The sequence below is a fragment of the Seriola dumerili genome, unplaced genomic scaffold, assembly GCF_002260705.1.
Source record: "Seriola dumerili isolate Sdu_G_001 unplaced genomic scaffold, Sdu_1.0 BDQW01000110.1, whole genome shotgun sequence".
Lineage (NCBI taxonomy): Eukaryota > Metazoa > Chordata > Actinopteri > Carangiformes > Carangidae > Seriola > Seriola dumerili.
The window spans coordinates 635,404-656,925 of NW_019174365.1; the positions used below are offsets into that span (position 1 = coordinate 635,404).

The 21,522-nt window shown below is 41.7% G+C and overlaps 1 protein-coding gene across 6 annotated transcripts in view; it reads left to right on the forward strand.

Moving 5' to 3' along the window:
- The window catches only part of LOC111223266 (FH1/FH2 domain-containing protein 3-like), a 56,037-nt gene that overhangs the window by 10,166 nt on the left and 24,349 nt on the right, over positions 1–21,522 (forward strand). For all 6 annotated transcript variants that reach the window (XM_022747344.1, XM_022747345.1, XM_022747347.1 and 3 more), the window contains exons 4-5: positions 16,848–16,915; positions 17,852–17,957. In XM_022747344.1, the coding sequence (XP_022603065.1) occupies positions 16,848–16,915; positions 17,852–17,957 (174 nt within the window). The remainder of the gene's footprint in view (positions 1–16,847; positions 16,916–17,851; positions 17,958–21,522) is intronic.

Below are 21,522 nucleotides of genomic sequence, written 5' to 3' on the forward strand. Positions count from 1 at the left end.
ACATTTAGATGGCTGTCCAGGGGTTTACATTAGGTGCATTTCCGGGGGTTAGACCTTATGTATGTGTGTATGTGTGGCTGTAACTGTTATTAAAGTAGCACTGTGTTATCACAGCTCTGCTTCTCCCTTCTGGGCCTGGTGAAGTCTTGACTCTTCTTAGTTGTAATGGTGAAGAGAAGGACAGGCGGAGAAACAGACGGAGAAAAAAAAAGATGAGATGAGATGTGTCATGATAAGGAGAAAGAGCTGAATGAAAGATTTACAATTGAGGAAGGGAATGATAGGAGATGTGTTTGAGAGGGTGACTTGCTGTCATGCAACACAGAGCCAACAGATCTTTTTAAACATGATACTACAGCACGTTTTTATCTCCATATCGTAAGGCCACATTGGATAAACGACCCCCTCCCCCCCTCCCCTCCCAAGTCAAAAGTAACCTGTAGATATGTTGAGTTTTCACACTGATATATTCAGTAGAGCTCTAGAGATGGAAACATAGACTAAAATATCTCAACAACTACTGGATAGTAGGCAATGAAATTTGGACCGAACGTTCATGTCTCCCTCAGGATCAATTGTAATAACTTCATGATACCTTAACTTTTCATGTCGCGCTGCCATCAGTTCAAAGTTTCAGTTTGGTTTATGACTTGCCAACTTGGCCTGTCCCATAATATCCACTAACGTAGGACTATATTAATGATCTACTGAGAACACATGGATGATTTTGGCCTCTGTGGTCTTATTACTTTTAAGTAAGTTGGCGGAAAACCCAGTTCTATAACAAGCAATGCATTCCTTTTACTTCTTTCCTGTCTTGTGGCCTTGTCTCGTGAGGGTCTTTATCAGCCACTCTCTGTCTTTACCTCAGTCTCTCCACATCCATTCAAATCATCCCACTCTGTCTCACTCTCTCCTTTCCTCCATGTCTTTCCTGCATGGTCAACATTCTCCATGCCAGTGATAGGGGTGCTAATTCTGGATCCTAGAGTCAGTGACTCTGATTGGTGGAGAACATGATGAGGTGAAAGGTCACTCAGAGTGGAGCTGGGGGGTGTTAAGGAGAGAAAGTGAAAAAGAATCATTTTTTAAATTATATACAGTATATATATATATATATATATATATATTTCTTTTACTTAGGTGACATGTTCACAGTAACAACATGAAAAATGAAATAACATGTCATTCTAAACTATTGATTTGCTCTGGTAAAAAACAGAAGGACCTCATTCCACTTGCAGATTTGATTACATTTAAAGAATTTCAGTAGATTAAATTAAAGTGGATTAGATGACGTGTTAAGAGACATTTGTGCAGCTATCTCACCCCAGTTGTATCTTATTCAATCTCAGTATTGTGGAAAAGTGGTCTCAGACTTTTGGACCTCGCTGTATATAAACATTTTAATCACACATGCACAAGCGAAAGCATACATGCATCATTTCTCTCGTCATTCCTCAACGGGCCTGAGTGAATGGAGTGTGAAGTGGTGTAAGCTAAATCTTTCTCTCACGCTGGCGGACATGTAATACACACACCCACGCACACACACACAAGCCCTTATGAGGGATCTTCCCATGGCTCATCTTGGTTTGAGGAAAACCGATGCTGGGCTATATTTGCTTGTCTCTTTCAGGGTATTTTGAAAAACAGCTTCTTATTAGAACATATCTTTCTATCGGAGAAAAAGCTGCATCATCACCATATGAGATGCATTTCCTTTTGAACGGCATGAGTGAATTTTGCTCAGTGCCAAAGCTTAATGATAGAGTTTGCTCACAATATTGACCACAACCCAGATTTCATTCAGCATGGCACAGATGCTGGGCAGCAACCAGACCCTGACCGGACTTGATATTCTGGAGTGGCAGAATTTCAACTGCAATTAACAGACGTATAATCAGATAGCTTGAGTGAGTCGGAGATCCATTCACTTTAGAGATCTACCGACCACTTTCCAACCCCCTCTCAGTGCTGCTTCAATGAGTCGGTTCAGCTGTCCACTCATCTAACCGTTCAACGCTCGGTAATCCTTCGGGGCCTTGACCTTCAAATCGCCTGAGTAGTGGTCAGCATACTATCCACTAAATGAAAAGTCTGCCACAATCAAGGGTACGGATGGCTTGTAGAATCAAGTATCTGAGACTCTCAAGTAGTATAGTTTAGTAGGATTGCGTGTTTGAATTAAGAGTATGGATTACTGATCATGCCACATGATGCTTCATGTTTAGTTTTCGTGATTAAAATGCAGGAAAGGATCAATTCCTTGCCGATTTCCCTAATCTTACTGGCTTCATCAGCTGTCAGCTTTGATCGGTAATGATCAGGATTTGATTGTATTAAGGTCAAATATTGGGGGATCTCAGTGTTTTTCGACCTTCTTCAGTCATCCATTGATCTTCTCTCAAGGCCACAAGGTTGAGAAAATTAGTATAACTGTACAAGGAACACTGCTCTCCTTGGCATTTCTTGGCACCACTGCTAACAGAAAGCTCATATTACATGCAGGCTTGCCAACCTAGGATTAAGGATGCTCTGTGATGTGTGTATGTGTGAGTGGGTGTGTGAGTTTTTCGGATATGTATGAAAAGGAGGACAGATTGGCACGGTCAGCAAAGCAGTGACTTTTACTTCTGGTATAAGCGCTACTCTGCAGGCAATGTGTCTGCACTGGAGAGACCTTCGTGGCACTTTAATGATCCAGCTCTTCTTAGCACTCACTACATGACGCCCACCAGGAGATTGGGGTCGGTTTTACAGGAATTTATCTTTTTTTTTTTATGCAGTGTGGGTGTCCTAAGTGTCCTCAGCTTTAGGTGGAATAAGGTTGTTCTTTTGTGCCTCAAAATCTGCTTGTGTGCCCTCTCTCCTATGTTAACACCCCTTCTCTCACTCGATCCCGTGGTCTGCAGTCCTGTCAGAGTGCCTATCAAAACCTCTTGTTTAAGGTTTAATTTTAGCCACCTCTGTCGCAGCAGAGTTGTTGTGAACTGTGGCTGACGGGTGCAGAGAGGTGGCTCAGGGATGGGGGCTGAAGTGCAGGTGTTATCTTTAGAAAGTGTTGACAGCACAGAAACATGTGAGGAAGGTAGCACAGTGCTGAATCTCTACTCTCTCAATGTGAGAGTTACAGGAAGCAAGAGGTGCAAAAGAGGGTTGATGGAGGAAGCCAGAGGAGAACTGGAAGGAATAATGTTGATGGGTAGTATGGGAAATTATTTATTATATATATTAGTTGTTTTTTCTAAAAACTACACTAAGCAAAGGTTTTATGTAACAAGACGAGAACCCTGCTGGAAGCATCAGTGGCACCTGGAGGCATCGGTGCTCTTTACATGAAAGTGTCAAAGCAATTCATCAGTTAGGGATGTGAATTTGTTCCTTGTTATTTTGTGGCTTCACCATGTAATGTGTGTCTATTTTACTGTTAAGAGCTTCCATGTTTTCTGTGCTATGTGCAAAATTGGCAAGGCTATAGAAAAAGTGTCCAAGCTGGAGAGGGTTCATCCTCATAAATGTGGATCTCGGCTGTTTGTGCTATGGTTCGTGACTACAGAGGAAAAGTCAAAGGGTCGCCTAAAGCAGCAGGATTCATCTTAGAGACCATAATAAGAGCCTGACAGATACTGGATATATTCATTTTTCAACATTAACAAAGACAGACATAACATACCTTTTAAATTATTTATTAATTATTATTTCATTTTTGGTGCATTCTGTTGGACAGACTCTGAAGTAGGGACATTGTTTTACATTCACCTATTTACCCATCCAGAGGATGCAAAGCAAATTTAATTTGTAATCATGTTTATCTACTCCACACATAACCATAAAAAACAAAATACAAGACAAGACTAGTTCATAAATTCAAGACCAAAGTTAGAAAGACATTTAGGATAAATGATAAAACCACACACAAAGCTGCACTGGCAGAGTACAAAGTGTAATTTTCTCATTTGTACCCTGTTTAAACTGCACATTACTTACCAGAATGTTTTCAGAATCCCAAAGCTTTCGCCTCCCATGTGGCCTCATTTCCCAGCCTCTCCTGAAGTGAAGGGACATGCAGTAATTAAATACAGTTTAAGTGATCAAATATAGAGAGGGTATGCTATCTGACAGGTAAAGCTCCCTGTAATGAGTGGTGCAGCAGGTGAAACAAAAGAACTGGAGTGCAGAACAAAAGACCTCGCATGTGTTTTGGAGCCTGTTCAATCCCTCGGTTCTGAACTCTGGAATTTCGCCTTTTTTCAAAAAAAATTTGGCTTCTATACTGCTGGATTTCTGTGCCCCAATTATCCGTCTCTAATCACCCCCTGCAGTATTGTAAAGGAGAGGTGGGGGCTGGAGGTTGAGGTGGACTAAAGGTCGACTTTCTTTGATTTTCTCTGGTCGTGTTGTTATATAACAAATTAGCATCTTGTTGAAAATGTTGTTGCATGCGTCTGCTTGTCCTCGCCTGTCTGTCTGTTTATCCTCAACTTTCCCTTTCAGCACGGGATTCATACTTCCCAAAAGATTCCTGTCCATACATCACTGTTATTTCACTCACTTCAGTTCAAAGAAGGCTTTCTGCTAACTGTATTTACACACTGTAAAGAGATGTTTTGAGGATTTGATGGAATCAGTGAGAGTTGCACAAATCAAAATCTCTGTAAATATGAGCCTACTGACATGGTGGTCTCCAGCGACAGAGCAGTAGTCACTACCCGATGTTGCTTTACCAGTGGGGGTGCAGTGGCAGTGACAGCAGTCTGGCCTTAAGACGCTGCAGAATGAGATGACTACAGCTGGTTCGAACAGCGATTTACTGTGCTCGGTGTTCCCCCCGCTGTGGGAGATAAGGCCTGGTAATGGCATGGTGTGACAGGGAGATAATGCTTTATGGGTAATGGGTAAGCTGAGAGGGGGCAGTGGTATACAGTGGGACATCTGTGGCTGTGTAGTTGTAAAACTCCAGACACATTATGTGGTTTTGCTGGTATCTGTGCTACCTTTAGCCAAAGTGCTCTAACTACTTTTCAATCTGGCATCATTTCCCCTTCATCCTCTTTTATTTTACTTCGCTCCACATTGTCCATTTGTCCCCATTTCTAACTGGTTTTATTTAAACACACTCTCCTCCTGTTTTTTAACCCCTGCATCTCTTGCTTTTCCTGGGCTGCGTGCTTTACTCTCTAAATCTATATTTACTCCGCTCAGCTTCACTTACTGTTCATGACTCTTTGTTCTCATAGCCACCTGTGGCTTTGGCTTGGAGTTGTGCTTTACGATCTCTCTGTTTGCAGTCAACAAGGTTAACAACAAGTTCTCAACCTGTCACTCAGCCTTTTTTTCCCCCTGTGTATAGCCATCATATCTTCCGTGTATGTGTGTTTATGTTTACGTGTCTGTATTTTGTTTTCACGACCTCAGCACACTCTAAAGTCAGCAGTTATGGATTCACAATAGACGACACCCTTCTCTCTTTTCATCTGTGTTTCACAGAGGGAAAGAAGGAATGCGAAATCATTCAAATAGTTTTCCCTCTACCCTCACCAGCAGCTGAGACCCTGAGGAGCGACTGAGAGCATTGCGCCCACATGAGTCATGCCTTACTTACTGCTGTGGGAGATGGAGAGATGGGCTGATGAGGCATTAGGGATGGAGGTGTAGAGCAGTAGAAGTGGTGGAATAACATGCCCGTAACATGCATCTATCCTGCAGCTGTTCTCCATTCCTACTGCAGTACTGTTCTTTGAGTTGTAACTTGCTTTCTAGCTTTTTTACGGTTTAGGAGTAGATCATACTGGAGAACGGGACCCTGGGCTAAATAAGTTTTCCTGGTTTCTGTTGCTGTAAGCCATAAGCACACAGCAATAACAACTACACATATTGAGCATAAGTCTCAGCTGTCAGGCTCACCGATTTCACATAATGCAGTAAAACTACAATCTGATTATTTCTGGCTTTTATGGTTTTGCTGTGTCATCCTGTTGTATGTTGCAGCTGTGCATCTCTATTGTGACTGTGATCAGTTACTGTGGTGTGGTGGGTCTAGTCTATATGTTACAGCCTTGTGATTTCTGTGGATGTGGCAGGGTTTTCCCTGGGCTCTAGTTGTGCTGACAAACATGAGCAGCGCACGTCTTGTGCTGTGGCACAGCATACTGCTGTTTGGGTTTGTTTTTTTTCTTCCCAAGCCTCAGTGTGCTTGATGGAAGAAAGTAAGGAATATATCACGACAGATGTGTTTGTGTTTGTGTTTGTGTTTGTGGTTGCGTGTGTGTGTGTGTGTGTGCGTGTGTGTGTGTGTGTGTGTGTGTGTGTGTGTGTGTGTGTGTGTGTGTGTGTGTGTGTGTGTGTGTGGCTGTGCACATGTCTGAGTGTTATGTCTGGGCTCGTTGATATCTGCACCAGAATGTGCCTGCACAAACCTCTGGCTAGTCTGTTTTAATCATTTTGAAACTGTTACATAATGCAATAAAACATTACAAGTACCACAAGCTAAACATCCAGAACACACACTGGAGAATCTGCGGGCTTGGCATCTTATCCAGTCATGGGGTTTTAGAGATGATGGGTTTAGGGAATGTGTGGAGAGAGACGGGGAGAGGGATGATTTCCAGGGAAATGGTAAATCACTTAGGGAAGGAAACACAAGGGAAAAACAAAGCAAGGAGGAAATGCACCTGCCAGACAGAGCAACAGCAGCTGGCAGGTAGCTCCACAAGTTATGTCATAGCTCTGTGGTCCGCTGACTTACAGGTGAGGAGAGGAAAGACAGGGAGAAAGTTATGCCAAGGTGGTACAGTTACAGCTACTGTTTTCTATGAACAACAACATACCTCGATTCTTCTGTACTATATTTGGAGTTCCCTAAATATATTACTTTGGCAGTTTGATATAGAAATTAATTTGGCTGCACTGACAAAAATTTTACGCGCCTACTATTTGTAGTCATACCTAATGTAAGTCATGCCCCTTCAGTGGTATTATATAGCATTTAACGTTCATTTTTCTTTTCCCATTTGACCCAGAAGTTGCTTAGTAAACTACGACAGACTTTTATTCCTGTTACCTGACACACTTCCCTCTCCGTCTCCCCCTCCCCCTCCCCCAGTATCCAAACCCCAGGCCAACACAAACGGAGAGAAAATAGTCTCAGAAAGTGAATAAAGTCTGATATGCTGTCTTCTCAATTTGTAAATATACCTAACGATGCTACACCCCCTTTATACAGGAGCTTATGTCATTGTGTCTGCGGTATTAGGGACACACACAGACAGACGCACGCACACAAACAAGGGAGGAGTATAATATCAGACAAGGGTAGTATGAGTCAGAGCAAGATTTCACTCAGCTAATCCACTCAGCAAGCAGCACATATCCTCCAATATCCTCTCTGTTTGCTCGCGCTGGCTGCTGTTAGTCTTGCTCTGGTTTCTCCGTCTGTTTCTTACTGTGTTTGTCTTTCTCACTCTTCCTGTGCTTGTCTTTTCTCTTCCTCTTTCTTATTTGTTAGGCTCTCTTTTTCTATAGACCCAATCCAGCCAACTTATTTGGATGGCTGTTTATCAAAAAAAGATGCCAAAGTACATTTTCGAAAACCCACAAATTAGCGGTTTAGACATTGAAATGTAATTCAGATGATTATTTGACTTGTCACCATTATTACATAGTATTACAGCAGTACTCACTGTGAGGGACGACACCTCCAAAACTGAGACTGAATATATAAAGCTTTTGCAAAATGTGAATGTGTTTACCTCTAAAATATGCACATTGTACAATCCCAAAATGTAATTCCATTATATAGCTCTCTCACTCTATGTCTCTCTCTCTCTCTATCTTCACCTACTGCATCTCATGAGTCTTACATTTTCTCAATCTCTTTCACTCCATCTCTCTGCTTGTCCTTCATTTTTCAGTCTTACTCCTGCCACTCTCTGTCGCTGCACATGCCCAGTGAGTCCGGTCAATTAACAATGACACAAGCATGATAGAGCGTGAGAAGTGAGAGAGACAGAAAGACAAAGGGTTTAGGGGAGAGTGAGGGAAAACACTGAGTGCTTGTTTCACACGTGCACAGTTGAATGTGGGGTTTTAACAGCACAGTATTCCCCACAATCAACTTTTGTTTGTGGCTGCACGCTGCAGAAAATCAGGTCACACTGTATAAGAATGCACTATCACAGATAAAATACAGTGACAGAGCAAATGTCATGTACAGAACATAATGTCAGCACCATCCAAGAGATGGACAAAAGTGAAAGGAATTTAAAAGTGTTCAGTAGTTATTAAAAACAAACAAGATTTTGATAAAGTTTTGCAGCAGTTAAAAAAATTGTTTGACATTCTTGGAAATACACTTATTTGCTTTCCTGACAAGAGCTGGAAGGGAAGATTAATATCGCTGTCATATAAGTATGCTACGTGTGAATCTACATCCAGCAGCTTGTTAGCTTAGCTTAGCATAGAGACTGGATAGAAGGGGAAACAGCTAGCCTGCCTCTATTGCACTGTAAAACACCTGTAAGACTCACACATCATATGATATTTGTTTAAGTTGTACGAAATCCAAAGTGTGAACATGACTCGTTGTGGTTTTAATGGGAGTTATGTGCCAGACTATTTCTTGGTTGCGAGTAGTAATCTCTCTGCCAGTGTCTCATGGTGGCAGAGGAGACTTCAGGAAACATAAATAAAATATAAATGTAGTTAGTGAACTTTAGAAGCGCTGGTGGGCAGACTTCTATAACTGGCTGCTTACACGGTATAATATTGTTCAATATATTTAAATATTGATGTAAGTATATATAACGCGTCGTCACTGTTGCTGTGGATACAGTGTAGTAACTGAAGCAGTCTGTGTGTGTTTATGAGTGTGAGAATATAGAGCAGAACTGTAGCAGCCGACTGGGCTCAGGCCTGTCATCGCTGCGCCTGCAAGAAAAGCTGGGTGTATTTGTGTTTGTGTTGTGGGGAACTATTCCTGTGTGTGTGTGTGTGTGTGTGTGTGTGTGTGTGTGTGTGTGTGTGTGTGTGTGTTTATGAGTGTGAGAATATAGAGCAGAACTGTAGCAGCCGACTGGGCTCAGGCCTGTCATCGCTGCGCCTGCAAGAAAAGCTGGGTGTATTTGTGTTTGTGTTGTGGGGAACTATTCCTNTGTGTGTGTGTGTGTGTGCGCGTGTGCGCGTGTGTGTGTGGACTAATTCAGAGGTGCCAGGGGCATGTGAAGGGCACTGGGCACTCTGGTCTCAGTGTGTGTGTGTGTGTGTGGGGGGGGGGGTATACTGTATTTGTGAGCATGTGTGAGTCTATGTTTGTGTGTGTGTGAGTATTTTTACACGTTTGCTTGTGTTTATGTGGCAGTGAATTTCCTTCCTGAAGACATCTGCTTCTGAGCTTCTTTTACAGCTGATGTCCTTCAGGGTTCAAGGTTGCAGTCTGGAGATGTTTGGGTGTGTGTGTGTGTGTGTGTGTGTGTGTGTGTGTGTATGTGTGTGTGTAGGTATGTCGTATGTCTTGTACATCATTGTGTTAACTATAAAAAATAGCATTTGTTTTTACAGGGCTGGATTTATGGGAATCATATAAAAGTTTGTTTTCATTTACTCCCAAGTGTTTCTTTTCACAGTAGGTTTGCCGTTAGGCCTGGAGTTGTACTGTATCTGCCTGTGGGATGTGTGTACATGCTTGTGTGTGAATGTGTGTGTGCGTCGGTTCTGAGCTGAGTGTAATCTCTGTCTAGGTCCGTCGCCATTCTTTAAATCTCATGAATCCCACAGTGAAACCTTGGAGGTCTCACTCTCCCTTTCTTCCTCTCTTTCTCTGCATCTCTCTCACACACACACACACACACTGAGCTCATGGGGCCTCTATCGTCATCTGTACCATCAGCGGCCTCCAGTACTCACACTGTAGGCCAAGACCAACAGACAAAAAATAGACAGTCGCAAAATAACCGAGTTGTCCTCAGCAGTCTGGCCTTTTGCTGCCTGCCAACTTTTCCTTTTCACTTCACTTGACATGAGACTGAAATCGTGCATTATTGTCCAAACTATATCAGCATATGACAGATTGATAGAGTATTTATTCTTTTTACTACAGATTAATGGACATGGCACTCCACACACGTGTGCACACAAGAAGGGAATACCACCCAACGGTACCTTTGCACATTGTGTACTGACACAAAAAATGCAAAACTTTGGTGAGAAGTGCTGGAAATATTACATGCAAACGGTCAATATTAAGGTGTCGTTTCCAATGGTTATCTGGAAACAACAGGAACTCTTTCAAAGAAATTCCTGACACAGGTGAAATTGCATTGGAAATGACTGAAATCATTTCATCCAGTTGCCTCATCTTTCCTTGACCGAAGGTAAAGTCTCCAGGGCAGGACACGCACAGTGCACTGCATGACCTGAAAAATGATTGAACCCAGTATCTAGGGTTGTTACAGTATGCTTGATACCCAACCACACCTATATTTAGCGCGATACCAGCACACGGAGGGAAAGACTTCCTGGGATTAAACCAAGCTCTCCAGCCTGCCATTACACCTCATGCTCCTCGCACTTCTTTATTTTAGATCCCACTGAAGACCCAGTTTGAAAGCCAACCGACTGATTGGCCCAGACAGCCGCGTGGGGGCTTTTTTTTTAGAGGGGTGCAATGAAATCCTCCAGAAACACGAGTCAGCGGTTATAACTGGGCTTAAATACAGGACCACCAGCTGTGACCCGCCCCTCTCTCGCGCCTGACCCACAGACAGTTGTACCATCCTGAAAAATATTTCCCTTGGTTGACCTCAGTGTGTGCTTATCTGTGAATATCCTGTGACCTAATAAAGATGTGTCACACTAAAATAATTCCCTCTATTCAAAGCGTATGGAGTACAACATGTTACACACTATGGATGGAGAGTTTGTGGATTTTTATCTGTAGTGTTTGGGATTGTGTTTGGGTTGGTCTATAATCTGCACTGTTTGTGTTGACATCAGCATGATATCTGCAGACAGCTGTTAGCTAGCATTAGCTCCCCACTAAGGACAGACTGAATGAAGAAGAATCCACACACTGTCGACGTCCACAGCTTCACATCTCGTAGCACGAGATAAAATCTCAACAAACACAAACGGAGCTGCGATCAGTGTGTGGTCTTTTTTCAGATGTCATCTGCAGATTCACGATGAGAAAGCCAGATTCAGCTGAGTGTCCTGAGTCACAACAGTCCCGTAAACCTCAGCGGGTCCATGTAGACGGTAACTATATTTGTAACAGATTCTGGGACTGACTCATGAAGCCAGCTATTGTCTATGTTACTTTTTAACTTAGAATAATGTTTTTGTGCAAGTTGTAATAACTTAACAAGCCCCAACTGAACCGCCTACAACAAGTAACCACTGCCTACATGCAAAGATTAATCTCAGAATTTTAAAGATATGATATGCAAGTTCTGGAAATCAAGCTAGTGCTAACATGAGACTCGAAAGCAAATCATTTTCCTCCGCTCACCCTTCCCTCTTCCTGCTCTGTTACACCCTGCTCAGCCCTTCAGCTAGATCCTTCTGCGTACGACGTCTCAGTTAACGCTTGCTTGCCTGTGAGTTAGCCATAGCGTTGTTTTCCAGCAGCCAATGCCAGTGTAAAGCCTTGGTGCAAGAGGTGTAGTAGACCAGAAGCATGTTCATGTTCTGATTGACAGCGGCGACCTCCCACCCCTGACTTTGGCCCTCTCTGATTGGTTGACGGTGACAGGGAATGACAGCAGTAAAGGTGTGGGTATACAAAGAGCTGAAAGATGCTAAAAGGCTCTGTAGAGATGAGAGGAACTGCAGAGTTGGGTGATAATTCCCTGCGGGTTCATTTCTATGAGTGACCACAAGACAAAACAAGCAGTCTTATGATAAAAATATTTATTATAGAAGAGTAACCAATAGAGATCGATAATGCCTAAATGATTCATGACCTTTTGAGATGCTGATCTGCAAAATGTTAAATGGAAAGATTTCTGTGATTCTTAAGGTTTGCCTTTGTATTGTTTTCTTTTTTATTGGCACTTTGGCAATTCTCATCTTCACACTAATGTGTCTTAACTAGGTCGCCTTTAAGAAACATCTGCTGAGCTCGCTGCCTGAGGATTAAGCATAGTAGTAGTAGTAGTAGTAGTAGTAGTAGTAGTAGATTGGTTGCTGCCCTTTGTAAAGGCCAACTAAGCAGAATTAAACCACACTCAACCTGGGACTTGGTAATACAACACAATACAGTACGGTTGTGAGTATAATTGCTGTGGATTAGACCTAGTGTAGCCTGAGCTGGCCCGTGTGTTTTTCTGTTTGGAGATGTGTAGATGATGCAGTAAATGTTAAGGGATTAGTCAAAGCTGAAGGGTCACAGCACTAATCTCATTACGGCAGGAGGAGAAGGAGGGATCTGACCACTCCTGAACGACTTAGCAGACAGCCTTGACACTGGGGGAATCCCTGTTTCACCGCAGAGGACACTCCCACACACACATGCTCTAATGCACATACAGGTTCTTCCATTGCAAGTTGTTTTAAAGGTGTTTAAACCCATTATGGAGCATTAGATTATATCTTTCTGGAGGGATTTTAAATATGAATCAAATGTGGATGACACACAATAGATATGATGATTCTGTTGGGTCCTCACTTGTGGTGTTGAGGATGTAATAAACCCTCTGAAAGTGTTAACTAAGCTTACATCTTGGAGAGTTTATAGGCTTTGTGTGTAGTTTAACATCATTAAAGGCACATGGAACCAAGAGTTTTGTTTCAATCATTAAATTAAAGGAGAAAGTTATAAACAGAAGTGACTACATCAGAAACAAATGGAAATGAGTCTTTCTTCTGGCAGATTTTTCCCCTTGCTTTAAGAAAATTAAGTTTTTAAGATGGAATATGAGGCTAAATGACTCGTTAAGGCTGACACATTGCAGTGCATGTGAGGTCATGGTGAAACAGTGCGGACAAGAACTGTGAGTCCTCCAAAACAAAACAGTAAAACTCCAAGCGAACCTATAAATGAAATGTGCCTTTCTGTCTTTCCTTCATCTGTCTGTCTGCACTCAGCAAACACAGGCACTGGGTTACACATGGGTGCGTGCACATGGTCACACACACACACACACACACACATGCATGCACACACACACACACACACACACACACACACACACACACACACACATACACACTGTAATACAAGCACACGGACACACACAAGCCACAATGACACATCCCAGTGAGAGTTTCAGCTTTTCTTGTGACAATAATAAAACCTAGAGCCAGGAAAAAAAAGGAGAATGACCAGCAGAAGACACGTGGACAGACAAAACCTTGCTTTAAAAACCATCCTTTTGATCTTTTCCTTTCCTTCCTCTTCACTTACTCCCACATCTCCTGCTCTGTCACTTAGACCAGTGGATGGCATCTAATTAAGATGCGTTATCTTCCTAGTTTGTGTTTTGCTGTTACTTCAGTTTCCTGAGAGATGCAGGCACTGAAGCAGCTTTATTAGGCCAAGCTGCTTGGCCGAGAGGTCGAAGGTGAGAGTGATTTGTTTGAATTATTTCCAGCTTGAATACACCATCATTCTAGACATGCAGTGTTAGGACAGCTGGAGACCTTTGTGCCAATGGGAAAATGGCCGATTGATTATTTAGCATGTCAAACTCTGTTTACGCTGGAGCAGGAGGGTAATTATTTTGACAAGACTTTATTAGCAACGATAAGGTGATCACAGGGTATTGCCATGACAATGTTAATGTTGGCATGTCAGTGAGGCTGTTGGTTCAACTGTGCACTTCAAAAAACATCTTAAGAATTTAATACTGAATATAAGTCTGAGAAACAAATGAAGGGTTCTCTCACTGTTTAAACACCAAGAAGTCAAAGTGTAGAGAGAATCTGTAAAACAGGGATTTTCTTTTTAAATATCATATATACATGTATGGGAGTGTAAAGTTAACAGAGGCTGCTAATTGCTCATTGCTCTAGAACAACGAATCAGCACTCCTTTTAAACAGAGATCTCATTATATTGACGTTAAGAAGACCCCTCATTTTGCATCTTTTTCTTGTTTGCACTGAATCAAACATAATGCCGCCCCAGTGTGTGATTTTTAAATAGCATCAGAGACATAGAATCAGAGGTGTTACATGTAACACAACAGTGTCGTCGCCCGGTCCCGCCATGCCACTTCTCCCTTTTATACAGACATTGTTTCGGCCCTAAAGGTGGAACAACAAAGCTCCCTATATGCAGAGCGGCGAGGTGCAATCAAGACACATCATTACCACCTTCAACAGGTTGTGTAAAAGAGGCAACTTACAGTAACATCAACATTAGCCTGCACAGAAGGGGTCCTTAATGGGTCTTATATGCAGCCATGCAGTTTCTAGACACTTCTGAGGCCACTGCTCGGTAAACACAAATGAGGATATGTGACTATTAAATTTATATATCTGGCCTGTATATTGTGATTGGCTTTTATGTGTTTAGGGACGTACCACACTGACCTGAATTCAGTTTTAAATGATTTCACTTGTTAAACAGAGAGAGCAACTTCTTACAGGAAACGAGTGGTACAGCAGAATGAATCAAGCCAAGTTTAAGGCTTATCGCTGCTGCTGACATGCTCCTGATGCACAGCAGACGCTTTGGTAAAGGTTACCCTGACAGACCCACTCATGCCCTGATCGTCTGAATGAACCATTGACACTCAAGAGCCAGACGGAGTGTTCCCTGCCTCATTAAGTGCCCACTTGATTTCCAGGGAAACCTAGACGGACAAGAACAAGGAAATCAGTCCAAACTGGTTATTTGAAGAGAAGAGTTAACAGTCAACAGTTAGTTCGTCTGTTGTCATTTGTTAAATGAGATGCAGATCGTGGCACCCGCCTCTTAGGCTTGTTCTCCTGCGTTGAAGGAAAGTAACATCATCATCTCAAACTAAACATCTGGACTATCTGAGAAAAGGTTAAAAATCAACATTTTATACAAATGACATGGAAGAGACAAATACTGTGTGTACACTGTGTATTTTGGGAAGGGAAATTACCAACTTTCTCAGATGTTCCCTCTGCCTTGATTACCCAAAAGCAATTGGCCCTCTTCCCTCACACACTGGCCTGCACCCTTTCCTTTCCATCCTTTCCTTTCCTTTCCATCCTTTCCTTTCCTTTCCTTTCCTTTCATTTCCTTTCCTTTCCTTTCATTTCCTTTCCTTTCCTTTCCTTTCCTTTCCTTTCCATCCTTTCCTTTCCTTTCCTTTTCACTCGCAGTATGTTTTGCTTCTTTGGGAAGGTCTGAGTTACATTTTCCCACACATTTTGTGTTGTCTCTCAGCACTAATAATTTGGTTGATTCGATTATCTCTGTTGTAAACTATCACAGATGTATTTTATGAATGTGCTCCTGATCTCACAGAAAGGGTCCTGCAGATGGAGAGACAGACAGGCCTGTAATTCTTCGTCTGTGTGCGGAATGATAATGATTTTGACCCTGGCCTTGGGTTAGCCTTGCCTTGCCTTGCTCAGTGACGGTTACCACTGAGCTCAAGACAGCAGGATAGACTGGCCGGCTCCGTAGCCAGGCTAACCCATGTCTGGGCGCACATCAGGGGGTGTGTTTGCTGTCCTGCCCTGCCCTTACCTCTATACTCTTTTAACCAGCTGCCTCCCTCCTGATGGACTGAAGGATTTATCATTAACATGCAAACTCGGGATTTACACACACAGGTTCCCAAACCCCCCGCTGACACACAGCTGAATGCACAACTGTTCATACACACAAATGGACAATATGGACACCAAACTAAACAGACTTTGAGCTTAATGCAGAGCACTTAGGAAAATTATTTCTGTTGTCTGATCATTATAGGGATCTGTACATGCAAATACAAATGCTGTATAATGTGCAGATACAAATATTTGTTTGTTCGGGGGGTAGACAAAATGAGAAGGACACTGGAGGATTGAGCAAAATCTAGTATAACACAAATTCCACTCTCAAAATGATCATAAAGTTTAATTACCATCTCTGTTGTACAGTCCAAACAAAAACATATTTTTACAGGCTTCATAAAGGTATTATGTATTACATCTTGTCAACCCCTGTACATACATGTAAACACATAAACACACACCTTAAGAGACAGATCAAAGAAGAAGTTATATGAATATATAGGAGGACATACTATAGAATATGATTTAATACCAGAGAAACACATTGAAAAAGGATTATGATTGTGAAACTACTGTGTAGGAGATAATACTGTACCAAATGGTCACAATAAACATTTTAAGACACTGTAGGGATATTATACGAGTATATTAATCATGTCTTTGTGTTGGAGGATAGAAATAATTAGGCTAAATATCAGTGTGATGGTATAAGAGCTGTTGGTTCTGAGTGTTTTCCGTGTCGTGACCTGAATACTTCACTGTTGAAGCCCGGCCAGCAGCTCATTAACATTCCAATACAGCTCTAATCACTACTGCAACGTGTGTGTGTGTGGGAGTGTGAATGTGTGCATGTGAGAGAGACCATGCACGTGTTGCTCTGCAAGTGAGGACGCGGTGAAAGTGTGTGATGAAGTGCCTGCCACAGGGGATCAGAACCGACTGGTGTCATCGGTTCTGTCAACTTGCATCGCTCCTCTTGCATCTCAGACAATTGCACATAGATAATGTCCAAAAGGTTTACAAGGTCTTACATCAGATGGAAACACATTTTTATTACTTTTCATACTTGCTTCTCCCACTCTAAAAGGTCTTGTTGCCGTTTGTTGACTTGACAAATAACCACTTCTATGTCTCTCTCTGTCTCTACAGAAAGACTGTATAACTCCAATGGACGTGACTTAAGAAGGGCGCTGTTCTCTCTAAAGCAAATTTTTCAGGTAACACACACACATACACACACACACACACACACACACACACACACACATATTTCATCTGCAATTACATTCAGTTTGTTGTTGCAGAATACAGTTGGTTATTGTGGCCACTGTGCGCTTCCATGATGACAGACAGAGATCTCCATCAACGTGGCATTTCTCTCCCTGTGTGTTTCTGTGTGATTACGTGTGTGTGTGTGTGTGTGTGTGTGTGTCTGTCTGTCTGTCTGTCTGTGGACAGGGGGGGTGTTTGCATTTGTGTGTGAATCTTTATTTTAAGATGAGGAGTCAGCCACTTCAAACACAGAGGGTATTTTATTCTGGGACACACACACACACACACACACACACAAAAGAACTCAAATATAATAACACATGGTTCAAGAAATAAAACAGTGAACTTTCAAATTGTTTTAACTACAGCAGTGTACAAGTGCTATTGTCATGATTACAATGTTCACATTCACTAATGCCCCAAAAAAGCCGTGTCAGTGGCTGAAGGTAAACGCAGTGACTTTTGACATCTCCTCCTTATTCCAGTAACATTTTTTTCTGCAAAAAACATAACAGCTACTGTACCAATGAAATGTGTTTTCCCAGGTCCCATGTTCATTTGCCCGTAAAAGCTCTTGAATGAGGAAAAAGCCACACATAATATGTCTTAGAGCTTAGACAGTGCACCTGAAGGCAACATTAATATAAGAGTCCTTTGCAGTGTTTGCATCATGCTTATAGATTTGTTTTTGTTATAAGAGATGATCTGTAAAAAGACAGTTGTTGACATTTGGAGTGTGTTTATCAGCTGGCCTGAAATTCTGCACATTACTGCCCCCATGTGGTAAGAACAGAGTTTTGTGTGGTTCAGTGCTGTATGCAGTTTATATTGTAATAACTTATTAATTATTTTTTTTATCTATTTCTTCTTCTGTGTGTCAGGATGACAAAGATCTGGTCCATGAGTTTGTGATGGCTGAAGGTCTGACATGTCTCATCAAGGTGGGAGCAGAAGCTGACCAGAACTACCAGAACTACATATTACGAGGTAGAGCCTCTCTCTTCCTTTCTGATCACCATAATCAGATACATCATTGCAAATATAAATACTGATGATTTTTTTAAAAAGAATACAATATGTGTATATAATAATCAAATAAATTTTCTTCAAAGAAAATGTCAGATTTAACATGTTTTTAAAAGAAAAGAACATTTTCACCTCTATTAAACATTATCAAATGTTTTCAATATGAAGAAAACATAGATGGAATAGAATTTAGTTTTGTTTTTGTGTGCATGGTGTGTGAGTTAACCATAAGTACAATTAATACTACAACTACTAATAATAGAACCAAGAAATAAACATTTTGATAATAGTACTATGGTTAAAATAAACGTTGTAATAATACTGTTTAGATTAGTATTAGAAATACAACAAGTAAACATATGAATAAATAATGATAAAACATAGAGGAAAAAAAAAGGACTCTGAAGCCTGGGGCCGTAGTACATATACTTCCTAACTTGGAGATCCTATCTTAACTGTTTGGTAACCATGGTAATTAGAGTTAGGACCTAATTTAGGAAAAAATCCAGGACAGATGAATAGTTCGGAAGTCAATGTTCCTGTCCTAACTTAAGATAGGAAGTTTCCAGCAGGTCAGATAAGGTCAGTCACTAGGTTGCACTCGTCCTTCCTGTTTCTGTCCGACTTACTCCTCTGTCTCTCTGTCTCAAATAACAGCAAATCACAATGTGATCATAACAATAGAGATATAGCAATGAAAAAAAAAGAGTCCACAACAGTGCAGGCATTTTCAAGCTGATGTCACGCTGTCATATATTGAGCCTTTAGCTCTAGCACTTGCACGACACACGTGCTTTCCATAATTTCCACCAGCAGTAAATACACTTAGAGTTCCCCTGAGAGGTCTTTGCTTTCTTTTTATCACATTTAAACATACACATGCAGACATTCCTCTCCAGTCTTTTCCAAAATTTCCCCACTTCAAACATGTGTCACGGATAAGAATTTCATGAGTTGCATAATTATGGAGTTTCTTCTTTTTTTTTGCTGTTAATTGTCTAATGGCGAGCTATTTGCGGCCATGTGATAAATCTTCTGGAGGCAGCTCTGGGCAGTTAGCGTAGTTGTAAGAGGATCTGTGGTCCCTGAGCAAAACCTCTCACTCCCCCTCCACCCCCCCTTACAGCCCCAACCAGTAAAAACACAGCGTAGCGAACAGCATTTACTGTTCTTTATTTATACAATAACATATGTGAATGCTTCAAAAAGCATGTTTGTCAGGTGTAAGAGCCGAGCCGGTATGACTGATCGTCTGTGGATATGACACAAGCTCTCAGATGAAAAGTAAGTGTGTAGATGCAGCTGGTATTCTACAAATCTGAGGAACAGATCACAGCGCTGATGTTTGACACGACAAGTTAGATTGTGATTATTGTTAAAATTCATCTTAAACCAAAGATGAAAATATAAGCATGGATAAAGTAAACATGTTTGTGTAGTTACATGTAGCCTGCCAGTTTCTGTAAGAAATCCCCTCATACCCCAGCAGCAATAAAACCCCTCAGAGGAAGAGAATTTACAACTCTTTATTTACATACAGTAACAAATGAACAATTAATGAACATGTTTCATAACCTTTTTCCATCAGCCCTGTCTAATTGTTCTAACTGTGACATAAGCGTTTGTGTTCACGTACAGTCCTGTTACTCATAGTAAGGAGCTGATTGAGAAAATCGGTTTTCAGGGCCTTAAAATGATTTTTATGTTTAGGTCCATCATTTTTGATCATAACCCTGCGTCCTAGCAAAAGCAAAATATGAATATGATATAATTATGCCAGCTGAATTACATTTTCTGATTTTCATAATGAGGAAATGTTAATTAACGTATCTCACAAGTCTCGAAAATGTTTGAACATATCAGTAAAAGGTTCTCTGACAACTTATTAAACCCGAATGACCGCTGTCATCATCACCAGCAACATCATCACCTCAGTCATCATAACTGCTGTCATCATAACCAGTACCATCATCACCGCTGTCATCATAACCTCTGCCCTCATCAGTGGTATAATCATCACCTCTGTCATCATCACCAGTATCATCATCACCTCTGACATTATCACTGATATAATCATCAACGCTGTCATCATCATCTCTGCCCTCATCAACGGTATCATCATCACCGCTGTCATCATCATCATCACCTCTGTCCTCATCAGCGGTATCATCATCACCTCTGTCATCATCATCACCGCTGTCTTCATCACCTCTGTCATCATCATCACCGCTGTCTTCATCACCTCTGTCATCATCATCACCGCTGTCTTCATCATCATCATCATCACCTCTGTCTTCATCACCTCTGTCATCATCATCACCTCTGTCTTCATCAACGGTATCATCATCACTGCTGTCATCATCATCGCCTCTGCTCTCATCATCAGTATCATGATCACTTCTATCATCATAACATCTGACATTACTGGTATAATCATCAACGCTGTCCTCATCACCAGTATCATCGTCAAATCTGTCCTCATCATCAGTATCATCATCACCTCTGTCATCTTGACCAGTATCATCGTCAGTATTTATTTCCTTAATCAGGATGCCGTACGGTCGAATAGAGTTCTCCACTATCTGTTTCTCTTCCTCGGCAGATGTTCGTTTATGAACACGAATGAGCCAGTGGTCTGATCTTTTGCAAATCTCCCTCTTTTCTGGATTGATACGATTCTGCAGAATCACTTTGTAGCTTTTCCCCGTCGTCTTCGATGTGAAAGTCTTGGCATAGTCCTCTCTCTCGGCAAAGTGTATGTCTGGTGTTGAGTAGATTCCTCTTCCATAGAGGGTTCTATCTCCTGCTTTGTAGTGACTCCAGATGATGCCTTTGACTCCAGCTAAACTTGTTCCATGGTAAGAAACAGGCCATTCTCCAGGTACAGACTGACTCCTCCATCCATTGGTGCCCAGCCAGCTGTCTCCATCTGGATATTTACCTCTGACTTTTAAGGCCATGCGGTACCAGCCTTTTGGGCGCTTATAACGCTCTTCACCTCTCCTGCACTCAGCCGAGTCAGAGAAATCAGTGAAGTCAACGTCAAACTGCGGGTCAAAAAACTCTTCCTCATCGATGAAACGTTCCTTCGCATAACGTTTCCTTTTCCCAGTGATGGTGTTGAGGTGAAAGTCATCAACAGACAAAATATCTGCCGTTCTCTTATATCTCTTCCTGTCATAGGGTTGAAAGCTTTGTCCAAGAATTGAAGATATAACTTCAATTCTCAAATTTGAGTCCAAATTCATGGTTGAGGAGGGTGGAATCAACGTCGCTGTCTTCTGTTCTTGATCACTTCACTTTCACTTTCATTTTGATCAGCAGTTTTCCTAAATTTGATGCGTGCCTCCCCGGGGTGGCGCTAGAGAACTTCAGGGGAGGCGCAGCGTGAGAAAAAATAAACTACAAAAAATAACTGTAAACATCTGGTTAGCTGAAGTCAGCGATGCATGTGGAAAAACTGATCGACTTTTAGTAGCTACAGCGAGAGAGGAGACAGAGTCTGGGGCGAGCAGAAAACGGAGAT